The sequence below is a fragment of the Merops nubicus genome, unplaced genomic scaffold, assembly GCF_000691845.1.
Source record: "Merops nubicus isolate BGI_N331 unplaced genomic scaffold, ASM69184v1 scaffold583, whole genome shotgun sequence".
In the NCBI taxonomy this organism is placed as follows: domain Eukaryota; kingdom Metazoa; phylum Chordata; class Aves; order Coraciiformes; family Meropidae; genus Merops; species Merops nubicus.
In genome coordinates this window covers 9369-22952 of record NW_008596671.1, presented here as the reverse complement: position 1 = coordinate 22952, position 13584 = coordinate 9369, and the positions used below count along the sequence as shown (strand labels likewise).

Below are 13584 nucleotides of genomic sequence, written 5' to 3'. Positions count from 1 at the left end.
GGGGGGGGACAGCGGGGGCTCTGACTCCCTCCACCCGTTCCCCGGAGCAGATGCCGCCACGTCCTCGGGCAGCTGGAACGGAGAGCGGGAGCTGAGAAGCACCGCGCGGGAGCTGAGCATCTACCTGGCTTTCCTGGTGTCCCTCTGCATCCGTAAGTCCCCCCGCTGAGGGGGGTGGCTGGTTAACCTGTGAGCTGTACCTCCCCCGTTATTTACTCCCCACTCCACCTGTCTTGCACCCAAAAGCATCACTGCAGTGGGAATTGCTGCCGGCCCTTTTCTAGCAGCATGACCTCATGGCAGCCGAGGCAGAGGAGCAGGGTTGGAAGCTGTTGTCACTTTCCAGGCTCAGCCTCTGTGCCCTTTCTTTCCAGTGACGTTTGGCATGGTGAGCACGGACATGTACTACCTGAACAAAGTCATGTCCTACCTCTTCCTGGAGCCTGCCTCTGCTGACGACTCCAGGAGAGGTTTCAGCAGTATTGGGAGCAGAGATGACTTCTGGAGGGTAAGGCTTTCGTTGCAAAGATGTCTTCTTGGAGAGCAAACAAGGGAAGAAGCACGTAGTGTCAGTTCAGAGCAATAGTCTTGTGATTCTCCTGAAAGCCATGTGCTAGATGTTTGTCTTTCCTCAGCTGAAAGCACAAGAATTTCTTAAAAAGCTTTTGGAGAAATTCTGGGTACAAACATTATTATGCTGATACCTCTGAATAGTCAAAAGAAAACAGTCCCATCAATTGCTGCATCATATGCACAATATTAGGCTTCATCAGAAAAGAGCTTCAAGAAAAAACAAAGATTTGGGGTTTACAGTTCTTTTGACTTTCAGGTGTTAAAAAAAGAAGAAATGATGATTTCCTCTGGGACAGCCAGGAAGATTTGGGGTTTACAGTTCTTTTGACTTTCAGGTGTTAAAAAAAAAAGAAAAAGAAAAAGAAATGATGATTTCCTCTGGGGCAGCCAGGAGAACATCCCATGTTGGTTCACCTGGTTTGCTGCTACATCACCTCGTATTTCATAGGCAGGTGCAAAATGCTTCTCTCTGTTCCCACTACCAGGTGGAGGACTTTCCAAGATTAGCAGCATTGCCCAGGTGACAGCAGAAGGCAAAGTTGGTCACCCTACCCTTCCTTCAAAGGGGAAATGCTGGGTTATAACAACTCACTTGGAAGCACTGTACTCACTCCCATCATGGTGCCAAGCTAGTGAGCCCTTGCACTCCAGTGTGTGAGCTGGTGGACTGGAAATGGGTGGAATACACACTCAGATGGTGACAAACCATGGGGCATGTTGTTTTGTACTTGGAATAATGTTCTCCCCAGCATTTAATGCTCTTTACCTGCATCTAAGAAGCACCTAGAAAAGAGGGGTTTGTTTGCCTGCCTTCAAAAAGAAATACTTCTTCATTTAGATTCAAATGGCTAAAAATCCTAGTCAGAAATACATCCCAGACTGGATCTGCACAGGCTAACAACATATAATGTTTGCCTTTAAATGTGTGTGTTTAGTATTCAAAATGCTTCAGTGAAACCCCAAACAGATGTGTGTTGTAATCTTAGCCTGAACAGTCCCATTCCATGGCTCTGATAGAACTGCACAGGGAATAGAATTGTCTCAGAGCAAAAAGATGTAACTATATCACATTTATAAGGCAGCACAGAGGTGGAAATTGTTTGCATTCTAACAGACTCTGAAGCTCTAAGTAACCACAGAACCCTGTAGAGAGGTGTGTGCTAGAAAGTGGGATAATAGTGGTGTTTAAATCTTGAGTCTTTAACCTCACTTGTACGTGTAGTTTGCAGAGGGACCACTGTTGGATGGACTCTACCAGGACGGAGGGTCTAACAACACGACTTCAGCCTTCCAGTACAACCACCTTATTCACTCTGAGAATTTGCTGCTGGGGGTAGCCCAGATTCGGCAGCTGAAGGTGCACAACAACAGCTGCTCCATCCACCCCTCCCTGCGTCCCTTCCTGAGAGACTGCTACAGTGAATATCATTACTGGGCTGAGGACAGGTCTAGCTTTGGTCCAAAGAACGGATCTGAGTAAGTCATCCCACTTCAGCAGAGAAATGTTTCTGAAAACCTAACCAAATCCTCAACGCCAGCATTCCTCATGAAAAACAGCCAGGCACCCAATTAGCTGAGTTCTCTTGTTTACACTGAGATAAATTGGTTTTGTGCCAACATTATCCATGGAAATTTAGTGTGGGGAATCTATAGAGAGACAGGAAGAACTGGAAACAGCAAGCCCAGTTTCAGCAGAAGCACGTGTTAGTGGGTCTGTCTCCACTAACATCTCTGGAGGCATGCTCAGGTACACAAGGCCTGAATTTAAATCACTTTTGTAAATTGGAATCACACTAAGATGCTCTGGAAACAGCCAAGAGGCCTGCCCCCCACACTTCATTTAGAATCAAGGCAATGAAAGAACATGTGGACCTGCTACAGTAAAAATGAACTGTGTAAAACAGAGAGACTCCCATTTACCTGGGAAGGTTTTAAGGTAATAAACTGTCTGGCCCACCTTGGGTGAAATCCAAACCTGTGAGCAAGTGCTGGTTTGTGAATGTACTGAGTAGCTAAAGAAAAGAAGTGGGAATATCTTAAGGCTGTATGTTTTGTGCATGTTTCATGTAAAGAAAAATTATTATTTCAAAGGTCTGGGTTAGATGGTCAGTTGTGGATGCAGAAGAACACAAGAAAGCTGGGGAGGGACTTTTTAGGATCTCAAGTAACAACAGAACTAGAGGGAATGGGGCAAAGCTGGCAGTGGGCAGATTCAGGCTGGATGTGAGGAAGAAGTTCTTCCCCATGAGAGTGGTGAGACCCTGGAATGGGTTGCCCAGGGAGGTGGTTGAGGCCCCATCCCTGGGGGTCTTTAAGGCCAGGCTGGAGGAGGCTCTGGGCAGCCTGATCTAGTGGGAGGTGTCCCGGCTCATGGCAGAGGGGTTGGAACTGGGGGATCCTTGTGGTCCCTTCCAGCCCTGACAGATTCTGATCTGTTGTGGCAGAGGACTTTGGAGCCCTGGTGGCTCAGTGGTTGGACTTGATGATCTTGGAGGTCCCTTCCAACCTAAATGATTCTATGATAACTAAGAAAGTTTGCATAAAATAAATTAAAGCTTACTTCAGTCCAGTTTCATAAGCTGTGCTGCTTTCCTTCCCCATTTCTGACAGGTGGCACTATAACTCAGCCCCCTCGTTGACCCCGTGGTACTGGGGCTTGGCAGGCCTCTACAGCAGTGGAGGGTATGTGTTCACCTTACCTAAATCCAAGCAGGAGAGCATGGAGAAGCTGGTGTTCCTCAGGCAGAACAGCTGGCTCACGAGAGGAACCAGGGCTGTGTTTATCGACTTCTCCACATACAACGCTAACGTAAACCTCTTCTGTGTGACCAGGTGAGCTCCTACCCACACTGCAGCTGACATCCAGCTCACTGAGGTGTGGTGCTTCCACAGGGACAGGAGGACAGGCTGGTCACCTCAGGGAGCAGCTGGCAAGACTGCCAAATTCATTAAAAAGGCAGAAATTGGGTTAGTGTGGGGAGCAGACTCGTGTTTTCTGTTTGCATTGGGGTTTTTTTTGACTAGTTGGTGTCTGGTCTGTAGAGCTGGTTGCTGCTGTCAGCTGGAATAGATTTCATGGTCTTCTGCAAGATCAAGGGCTGGATTGTTAGTCCTGTTGGCAGCTAGTGGAGGGAGAAGACTTGGGGTAAGGTGAATGTTTGCTCCTCTGAGGCAGTTTCTTTAGAGACTTGAACTAAACACCATAGCTTGGGTATCCCAAGAGCTTCTCTGCTTCCCTTCAACCTTCCCTACCATGTAACACTCTTGTCACTGGGGACTGAGCCCTTACAAGGTCTTAGCAGATGTAGGAGCTCCAGTAAGGTACTGCTAATGGCATAATAATCAATATTAGAAAATTAAGGGCCAAGATGATTTAAAGGGATGGTAACTAACACCAGTCCCCATTTTATTCTCAGGTTGGTGGCAGAGTTCCTTGCCTCTGGCTGTGTTCTCACCTCCTCACACATCTACTCTGTGAAGCTCTTCAGATACGTCACCCCCTACGATTACTTCCTGGCTTTTTGTGAAATCTCCTTTTGCCTCTTCATCATGACATTCATGATTCAGGAAGCTGTAAAAATTGCAGAACTGAGAAAGGAATATTTCAGAAGTGCCTGGAACTGGCTGGAACTGCTGCTGCTGCTGGTGAGCTAAGCCTTGACTTTCACCTCTGGGCTTGCCAGCCTTCAAATCTCACCAGGGGCCTTTTGAAATCAGCACAGTCCTTCCTGTGCCCAGTGACAGACTGAAGAGAGGGCAGCTAGCTGGACCTGAGTTTCACTGGCTCCTGCTTTCCTCCAGGTGTCCATCCTTGCCATTGCCTTCAACATCTACCGCACGGTGAAGGTGTCCCTGCTAGTGGAGGAGCTGCTCTCTGATGCCAACGTGTATCCTGACTTCTATTTCCTTGCATTCTGGCAAGTCCTTTACAACAACATGATTGCTGTCAACATCTTCTTTGCTTGGATAAAGGTAAAGCTCTTAGTCCTATTTTTTGTACTTGAGAATGATGGTTTCTCTGAGCATCACATAAACATCCACTTTTACCTTTCCCTGGGTGAACTGCAAAGGTGGGGCTAAAAGGAAGAATTTTGTTTATAAGAGTCCAAAAGTGTTTAAAATTGCCTCCTTCTCATAAACATGGCTCACACAAATTCCAAGTCCATCTAAAAAAAAGAATATTTCAGTGTAGGCAGCTGTCTCCATTGGCTCAGCATGGGGAATTGCCATGGCCCAACAGGCTCCTCAGACTCAGTCTTCTCCTAGACCCAGTATTATGCAGGTCACAGCCTGACTGTAGAGATGGCACAGCTGAGATAGGTGAAGCTGCTGATGGGTTTTGTCTACAAAAACTATGAAAACAGCAGCTACTATTTTAACTGCAGAGGAAGCCAAAATGTGCCTGAACTCAATTCAAAGGTGTCCTGGCACAAAGCCACTTTTAATTTCATTCTGACCTGCAGCTAGGTTGGCTGATCTCTAGACAGAGTAGCAAACTTCTCCAAGATGAGCAGATACTTTTGTTCTGAACCAGGTGCTCTGGGGCCAGACCAGTCCTGCATGTTTGCATACCCCTAACAGACTAAACCCTGCTGGCCCTGACTGGGGTGCAGAACCCAGCAGACATCAGTGACATCAGTTTGGGTGGCCTCAGCCTTCCCAATGCCTGGAGGAAACTTCCCAAAGCTTGGCCTGGTCCCAGGCTGCTCTCAGGCTCTCTCCTCCCTGAGGTATTTGTAGAAGTCCCAGCACCAAGCAGCTGTGAAGCAGGCAGGGGAGGTGCTCCCATCTGCCAGAGGAGTTCACACTTTACAGTCATACCCCAACCACCTGGATGTCACCTATCATGAAAGGTCACATCCTTCTGCAATAAAACAGGCTTCTGGCCTTCCATCTCCTCCCAGGCCCAGGCTGCAGGAAGCAGCTGGTGGGGGAACACTGGCTGTTAGCTGCTTCTGTGGATGGTCTTCCTCCTTCCATCCATTCTGTGCCCCAGCTGCACGTTCCCCCTGCACCATCCTCCCCTCAGGCTGATGACTCTTAATTTAGTGGCACGACTGTGTTTATAGTTAGTGGCTGTCATTGAACTAGGGCTTTGTTCAGGCCCAAAGTACAAGAGAGCTCCTTACCAGGGAATCCTCAGGTACAGGGGTTGGTGCAGCTTGGAACCTCCTTGACCAGAGCTGATGACACACATACCAGTACCCAGCAGAGACCTGTCCACACACCCTTGGCCTTGGCACAGAAGCACAATTGCCCTGCAGAATATTCACCACCTCCAGCAGCTCACCCAACCCTGGTTCTCCTTACAGACACATACCACACAACTTATTGCCAGGTGTGACTCAGCCTGTGAACTACAATCTCACATAGCTGTCCAGAAATCCTGTCAAGAAGCTGTAACATATTTTGGACCCCCAATAACAACGTGTTCTGTTCTCTTGCAGATATTTAAATTTGTAGGCTTTAACAAAACCATGACCCAGCTGGCCTCCACTTTGTCTCGCTGCACCAAAGACATCATTGGATTTGCTTTCATGTTCTTCATCATTTTCTTTGCCTATGCCCAGTTAGGCTACCTGGTCTTCCAGTCACAAGTTGAAGAATTTTCCACTTTCCCAAACTGCATGTATGCCACTTTCTAAACTTTTTGACACAAACCCCCCCAGCTGGTGCAGGTGCAAACCAGTTTCTGCCAAGCAGAACTTACACAGTTATCCAACAGTGAAGTTTTTTCATAGAATAAACCCAGTTTTGTTGCCCCTACAGCCTGTTTCCCAAAGCCCTCCTGTGTTCAAAAGAGATCACACGTGCGTTTAACTGGTCAGGGAAGGGTAAGAAGGGAAAGCTGAGGAGCAGGTCACCCAGATCCCATCTGCTGCCTCTCTTACTGTCTTCCCCAGACTTTTTTCAATCCACTCACTGTAGCAACAACACCAGATCAATTCCAGGTGCCAGCTGGAACTGGTTTGGGTGTTCTTGCAGCTTGTAGTAACCCTAACCTATGACCCACCCTGCATGGGGGGTTTTAGCCCTTGGCTTCATTCCTTACAGCTTTAGAGAGAGACTGTGAGTGTACCAGGTGCTTTGAAAGCAGCACTTCATGTAAAATTAAGGCACTTCTAAACCACAAAAAATAGCTTGTTTTGGATCCACTTGGATGTGAGATACTTCTAAGATGCTGCAGCACAGAGAAATGAGTATTTTATTGGCTTAGGTAAAGTCCCCTGTAGGGGACACAGGAACCTATCCTGTTACCTTCTCTGCTCACAGAAGAAAAGGGATCATGAAGCTAGAACAGAAAAATGCTTTTATAAAAAAGCAAACCAGGTGATTTATCCAAAATGAAAGTATTTTCTCATGCAAACCATTTCAACATTCCTTTGTATTTTCAAATTCTCAAGCATACACTAGATGCCCAATTTACCATTGCTCTATTACCCTGGCTTGCTTTTTGGTTTCAGTGACTAAGCTAATGGTCAGTCAGTCCCAGTTGTATTGTTGGGGGTGTTTAATAATGTCTGTGATGCTGCTCTTCAGGAGAAGCCAGGCAGACTCACTCTGGTGTGTTTTACTCCTAGCTTTACACAGTTTCGTATTGTGCTGGGAGATTTTAACTTCCAAGCCATAGAAGCAGCAGACAGAATCCTTGGACCTCTTTACTTCATCACCTTTGTAGTCTTTGTGTTCTTCATATTGCTAGTAGGTATCATCTTAAAAATGCTTCTCCTGCATAAGCAGCAGAGCAGAACCATCATAGCAGAACCAATCTAACTGCATCCTTCCCATGCAGAACATGTTTTTGGCTATTATAAATGACACCTATTCAGCAGTCAAAACAGACTTCCTAGTGACACCCAGCCAAGAACTGCAGATGGGAGACTTCTTCAGACAGGTAAGTAAACACTTCTCTAACTACCTCATTTAATTCAGGGTAAGAGGAGGAATTCTAAGCTACAGTACTAGCAAAGAGACTTAAACATCTGGGCCAGAACCATTCAAGAACCCCCAATATTTGATTTTTCACTTTAAATAAACATTTGACAGATACAGAAACATCCATGGAACCCAGAGGAGCTCCTAGTGGTAATAGCAGCATAGGAGCTAGGGTGCAGGGAGCCTACCTGTACTTCACCCTCAGTGTTCAAGACCAGCCTGGTTTGTGATCTGTCCCATCATCAGCTTGCTTCTTTGCTGCTCTTCCAAACTGGGAACCTAAAGATCTTCTCTGCATGGGAAAACAAGACAAGCAGAAACACATAACTTTAAATCTGGGCCAGATTGCCCAGAGAGGCTGTGGATACCCCTCCCTGGAGGTGTTCAGGGCCAGGCTGGATGAGGCCTTGAGCAACCTGGTCTGGGTGGGAGGCCTCCCTGCCCATGGACTAGGTGATCTCTAGGATCCCTTCCAGCCTCAGCCACTCTAGGGTTCCAAAATGATTCCCCCACCCAGCTCATTTTCCTACTTACCTGGAACTACAGGAAGACTAAACTGAGTGTGCCCAAACCCAGAGACTCTCTCTGGATTGGGCTGGCTGTTACCTTCAGGGGTTTCAGGAGGAATCTGAGCTGTAGCAGGGTAAGTTCTCTGAGCTCAGGGAACAAAGGGAGCGATAGACTGGTGGCATTTCTGTGTAACTGTGCTGGTGGTTTGCTCCTTGCACCAGTCCTCGTGCAAAAGTGTCTCTGGGCAAACAGGAGCCATTTAACCTGCCTGACTTGCCCTGTCTGTGTTCAGAGTTGCAACAAGGCCTTTGTCAAGCTCAGGCTGAAGAAACCAGAGGAGAACCACACACATGCTGCAGATACCTGGGAAAGGTAGGACAGCATTTGCTGTTACCCCCTGCACCAACCACAGAGAACTTCTCACAGGACTTCTGCCTCTTCTCATCTCTGTGAATGGCAAGAGAGGAATTTTCAGCCACCAAAAGAGAACTTTCCAGTGGAGAAAGTAATAATTAAAAAGTAGGCTTTATTCTTTCCTGTATTCTTAGAAACTGCTGATTTTATTTCAGAAGCTGAATAACAGAAAAGGGGTCAGCATTGTCCCCACTGTTACTTACAGAAGCTATTTCCCCACAGGACACTATTTTTAACGTCATAGCAACAGCAAAAGCTTGAGCTATAAATAAAGATAAATCACTAATTAGACCCAGAACTTCAGATGAAAGCTTGTTCAGGCAAGGCCATCCACTAGAGCAGGCGAGCTGGCAGCAGGGGAGGTCAGTGTCTCAGCAAGGGTATGAAGTTGTGAGCTGGACACCTGCCCAAATGTTAAACAAGCAGAGGTACAACAAACAAGTTTGACAGCAATCTGTTGGGTCCTTGGCTGCATCTACAGCCAGAGGAGAGATTCCTGTGGCTTCCTTTTGCTTTACAAGAAGAAGGTTTCCAGCAGTCTTTGGTAGTTCCATGTCTGGGATAAACCTGTGCAAGTACTTCCATAAACGTTCCTAAAGGAATCATTTCTACCCCGAGAGAGGAGAAAGCTCCTTGGTTAGCTGTAAGAAATACTACACACAATGCTTGAGGTCTCTCAGCTCTGAAAAAAAATGTGCATTCCTGGAGCCTGTCTTCTGGGAAGGGCCAGAAGGAAAATCTGGTTTCAGATGGAGATTTTTCTCCCCAAAGCTGTGTACATCTCCTGCATACAAGCCCCCTCCCTCCATGGGTGACCAGTTCCTGTGTCCCAGGGAGCCACTCTGGCTTGGGCTGTGACTTGTTTTTTCTATAAATCCCCCTGATGTTGAGTGGAGCCATCTGAAGTCATCACAGCTACAGGAGCTGCCAGCAAAACGTTGTCAGATGCGTCCACTGAGTGGGGCCATGGATGTGGTCACAGCTCAGAGCTAATCCCCACTGCAGAACTTCAGCAGAAGTGGGAGAGTCTGTTCCTGTTCCCCTCCCAGGGCAGCTGCAGACCTGGCCAAGACCCTCACCTGTGACAACCTGGCAGACCACAGAGAACACAAAGTCAGGGATTTTAACATATTTTAAGTGCTCTTCAACTGGCTGACAACAGATGCCCTTGGGGAGGGAAGAAGGAAACAGTTTAGTAGAGCAGCTTGTAAGGACCAGAGTCACAGGTGAGGTGGGACAAGAATTTTAGGTGTTGTCACTCTTCCAGAACATCTCCTACCACAGAGAACACAAAGTCAGGGATTTTAACATATTTTAAGTGCTCTTCAACTGGCTGACAACAGCTGCCCTTGGGGAGAAGGAAACAATTTAGTAGAGCAGCTTGTAAGGACAAGAGTCTCAAGTGAGGTGGGACAAGAATTTTGGGTGTTGTCACTCTTCCAGGACATCTCCTTGTGGCTGCCCAGGGAGGGGGACAGAGAGTGTGAGACCTTGTCCTTGTGAAGGGCTATTTCAGGACTTGGAGGCCTGGCAGCTGCCAGGAGGGAGCAGAGGGGAAGGCTGCAAGTGCAAGTTAAGGGCAGCACCATCTCAGGGGTGTGGCTGGGTTGGGGTGGTTTGGGGTCAGAAGGTACACAGCAGAGTTGGTGGTGGAATTCAGGAACACTGTCAAAAGAAACAGGAGAATTAGGGAAAACATGCAAGCACTGAAGGATACCACCAGCAGGATGGAATGCATGAGCTCCTCTGGGAGCAGGGATGGACTGCCTGCAGTGTAAATAAATCCAATCTCCCCATTCCTCCTGCTCCCCCCTTAGTTTTCCTATTCTGGGTAAGAGAAGCAGGGCTGTTACTAGAGGTACACATCATTGTTGCTTCTGGGTCTTTTCTTTGAGAGTTTCAGGTGCTTCCTTAACTGTGAGAAGAGCCAACCAGCCTTGCCAGAGGTCAGGGTGGGCATCTCCACCCAGAGCTGAACGACTTTTATTCCTCAGCCTTGTTCTGGGGCTGCCATGAGACACGGATGTGTCACCAGGGGAGCAGGTCCTGAGCCACGGCAGCACCCTGGGCCTGCTCCAAACCTCACCTTGATCTCTGGCCAGCACAACCCTCCATGGCCCTTAGCCCTCGCTTGCCCAGGCTGCTTTCTTCTGCTAGTGCCTCTGCTGCCAAGGTTAATGCTTATTGCTCAGAGTAGTTCCTCTTCCAGGCACCTGTTGCTTCCCCAAACAGGTTACTGTTGCCTTCAGAGAAAAACGGGTTATTCTTTGAAGAAAAAAAGCCCAAACCCAAAGGTATTTTGGTCAGGCGATACCAGCGGGAACCACTAGAGGGGACTTGGCTTCACCCTCGCACCAGCCCGGCCCGAGTCCGAGTCCTGCAAGGGCGTGGAGCAAGGAGAAGGATGCCAAAGCCTCCTGCCCTGCACAGCCCTCCCGGGCGGTCTCTGTGTAACCCCGGGGAGGAGGAGCTGTGCCAGGAGAAGGGAGCAGACAGGCCTTTGAAGGGAGCCAGAAAGAGATGAGCTCAGCCCAGCAACACGAGGCAGCCACACGCTGGTTTGCCTGGCAGGGTTCAGAGATCTCCTACCTCAGTCTCCTGGCCAAGCCAAGCCCTTCTCTCACTTCTAAAAGGGACCAGTTTAAAACACCCCTTCCTTCACTTCCAAAGGGTTCCTGTTGCTGTGTGGCATCCCAGGACACTTGTCCCAGAGAAGAGAGGTCACTGGGGATCTGTTTGTGCTGATGGCCAACAGCCCAGCACTCCGGGAGGCAGATGGGTTGTTGCACCTTGGGCACCTCCAGCATTCCCTCCTCTTGGCAGCTCCTCCCCTGCAAACAGGGCTCAGAACCTCCAGACACTTACCCCCCACTTCACAGAAGAGCTTCCCAGCACTGCTCAGCCTTGCTCTGCTCCCCTGGGGCACAGGAAAACCTTGCAGCCACCTCACAATTCCAGCAAGCTGCTAGCCCTACAGGGACAGAATGGCTCCCAGGCCTGCCTGGGGAGGCAAAGCTGGGCACACACCAGATCTGGGCTGTCTCAGGACTGGTTCTTCAGGGAGGATCTGTCCCAGTATCACTGCTCCTTGCAGCCACCTCACAATTCCAGCAAGCTGCTAGCCCTGCAGGGACAGAATGGCTCCCAGGCCTGCCTGGGGAGGCAAAGCTGGGCACACACCAGATCTGTGCTGTCTCAGAACTGGTTCTTCAGGGAGGAAGATATGTCCCGGTATCACTGAGCTTTCTGCTCCCTCAGAAGTGCCCATTTCTCCTTGTTCTGGCTAATGGTGCCAAAACGGGTTATTTCTCATCATTAAAACCTTCTTGGTTCATTGCTTTGTTGCACATGGATTTGAAGCAGCTCCCACTAACCCACAACCTGAGGGATTTTTATCTTCCTGACCAGGGCAGCCTTCATTGAATACATAGAACTAAGGAAAAAGGGAGGATTATAGAACAGATCCATAGCAACCTTGTTCATTCTTCAAGCCAATGGCCTAAGAATTTGTGGTTTCTCTTCCCCCATCTTCAGAAGAAAGCCACGTGAGCAGAGGGAAGGTTATTCTGCCCCACTCTGAAGAGCTGCTTTCCATCTCCTCTCCCTCACTTGCTGCCTCACCTTCCTGGTTGTTTTTCTTGTTCCCATTTACTGCATGACCACAAGTTCCCAAGCAGAGTCTTCACCTTCAGGAGTTCTTCTGTCCCCTGCCAGGCCTTGGGCTGAAGCAAGGTGGATTTACACAGAAGACAACAGAAGAGCCAGTCTGAAAGGCCTCAGCCACGGCTCTCATGAAGTCACATCAGATGTACTATGGAAAAGATCTGTTTGGTCCAGAGGGAAAGCATCCTGTGTTTACACCACGGGCACTAACCCTGTGTTCTGGCCACAGGCAGCAGTCACTGCTGGGAAGCTGGTTCTGAGGCTAACAGATCATTATTGCTGGGGGGAGGGCTGGGTGTGATGACCCTAGAGGTTCTCTCCAACCCTAGGGATTGTGTGGTTATGGATCTAGGAGGGAGCCAGCCGCCGCTCACCAGCTGGGGGTGTGTTCCCTGGCAGTGACCCAGCCTGGGCACAGGGAAGGAGCTCTGCCCCAGCTGCCCCACAGCTGCCCCAGCTGGAGCAGGCAGAGCAGGGCTCATGGCTCAGTCCCGTCAGCCCCCCAGCACCCCAGGGCACCTCCCTGCTGCCAGGCACAGCCCAACGGGTGCCACGGGGCTGGGACTGCTGCAGGTCCCCCTGGCCCTGCCTGGGCAGCACCCTGGAGCCACACACACACACACAGACACACACACGGGCTCAGCCCTGCCTCTGGGAGGAGAAAGCACGATGAGAAAGATTATGACAATGAAAGGTTAAGGTACTTTTATTATAAAAGTCTATACAATGAGCACCAGACATAGCAATGCAATTACATCTGGTTTAGTTATATATATTCCATATCTATATATCCATATAGATATATAGGTTTTGCTTTTCCCAAAGTAAAACCGTTATCTCACAGAATGCCTAGAGCTACCCTTTAGTTATTGCTCAACAAGGATGGCACGAAACACACTGGGCAGAACTGTTGCCATGCTTATCTACTATACTGAATAAACAGCCAAACACTGCATAACAAACACAAAGCAGCTGTTAATTCTGAATTGGAACCTGTCTGATCACTCACTCACTTATAAAAATATTGGAATCATATAGATTTAAGCATTATAAAGGAGGAATATATTATTTAAAACATTTAAATAGTGCATATTGACATTTTGCATGTGGTATATAAAACACAAACATTCATGTACAACACTATACAGTACACATTAGTTTCAATGTTTGGATTACACCCGTGTCTGCAGGCTGATAGAAAAGGAACTGAAGTGTACATTGCACAATGGAACTGAATAAAATTGATAAATGGTCTCCAGACTAGTTTAACCTCATCATTCTCTAAGGTCCCAGATAATTTTGCAGTTAAAAAAAAATAAAATAAAAGGCATACCACCAGTGCTCAATAGTTTTAGTGCTTTTTTTTTTTCTCTGAATTCCAAAATTACATGCCTACAAGCAGAGTAAAACAAAACAAGAAGTATTCTACAGTACACAGATGAAATCTGAGCACTAAAAAAATCCTACTTTCAACCTATTTCATATGCT

General features: G+C 48.0%; 1 protein-coding gene across 1 annotated transcript; it reads left to right on the top strand.

The window, feature by feature from the left end:
* Nucleotides 1–50: 50 nt before the first annotated feature.
* Nucleotides 51–10957, top strand: LOC103769244 (polycystic kidney disease 2-like 2 protein; the record flags this gene model as incomplete). Its single annotated transcript, XM_008936422.1, has 11 exons — nt 51–152; nt 375–508; nt 1796–2049; nt 3184–3405; nt 3990–4218; nt 4375–4545; nt 6021–6202; nt 7155–7275; nt 7367–7468; nt 8312–8391; nt 10666–10957. Coding segments are annotated over 11 exons (1889 nt in total), but the record flags the coding sequence as incomplete, so codon positions are not given.
* Between the last annotated feature and the right edge of the window lie 2627 nt (nt 10958–13584).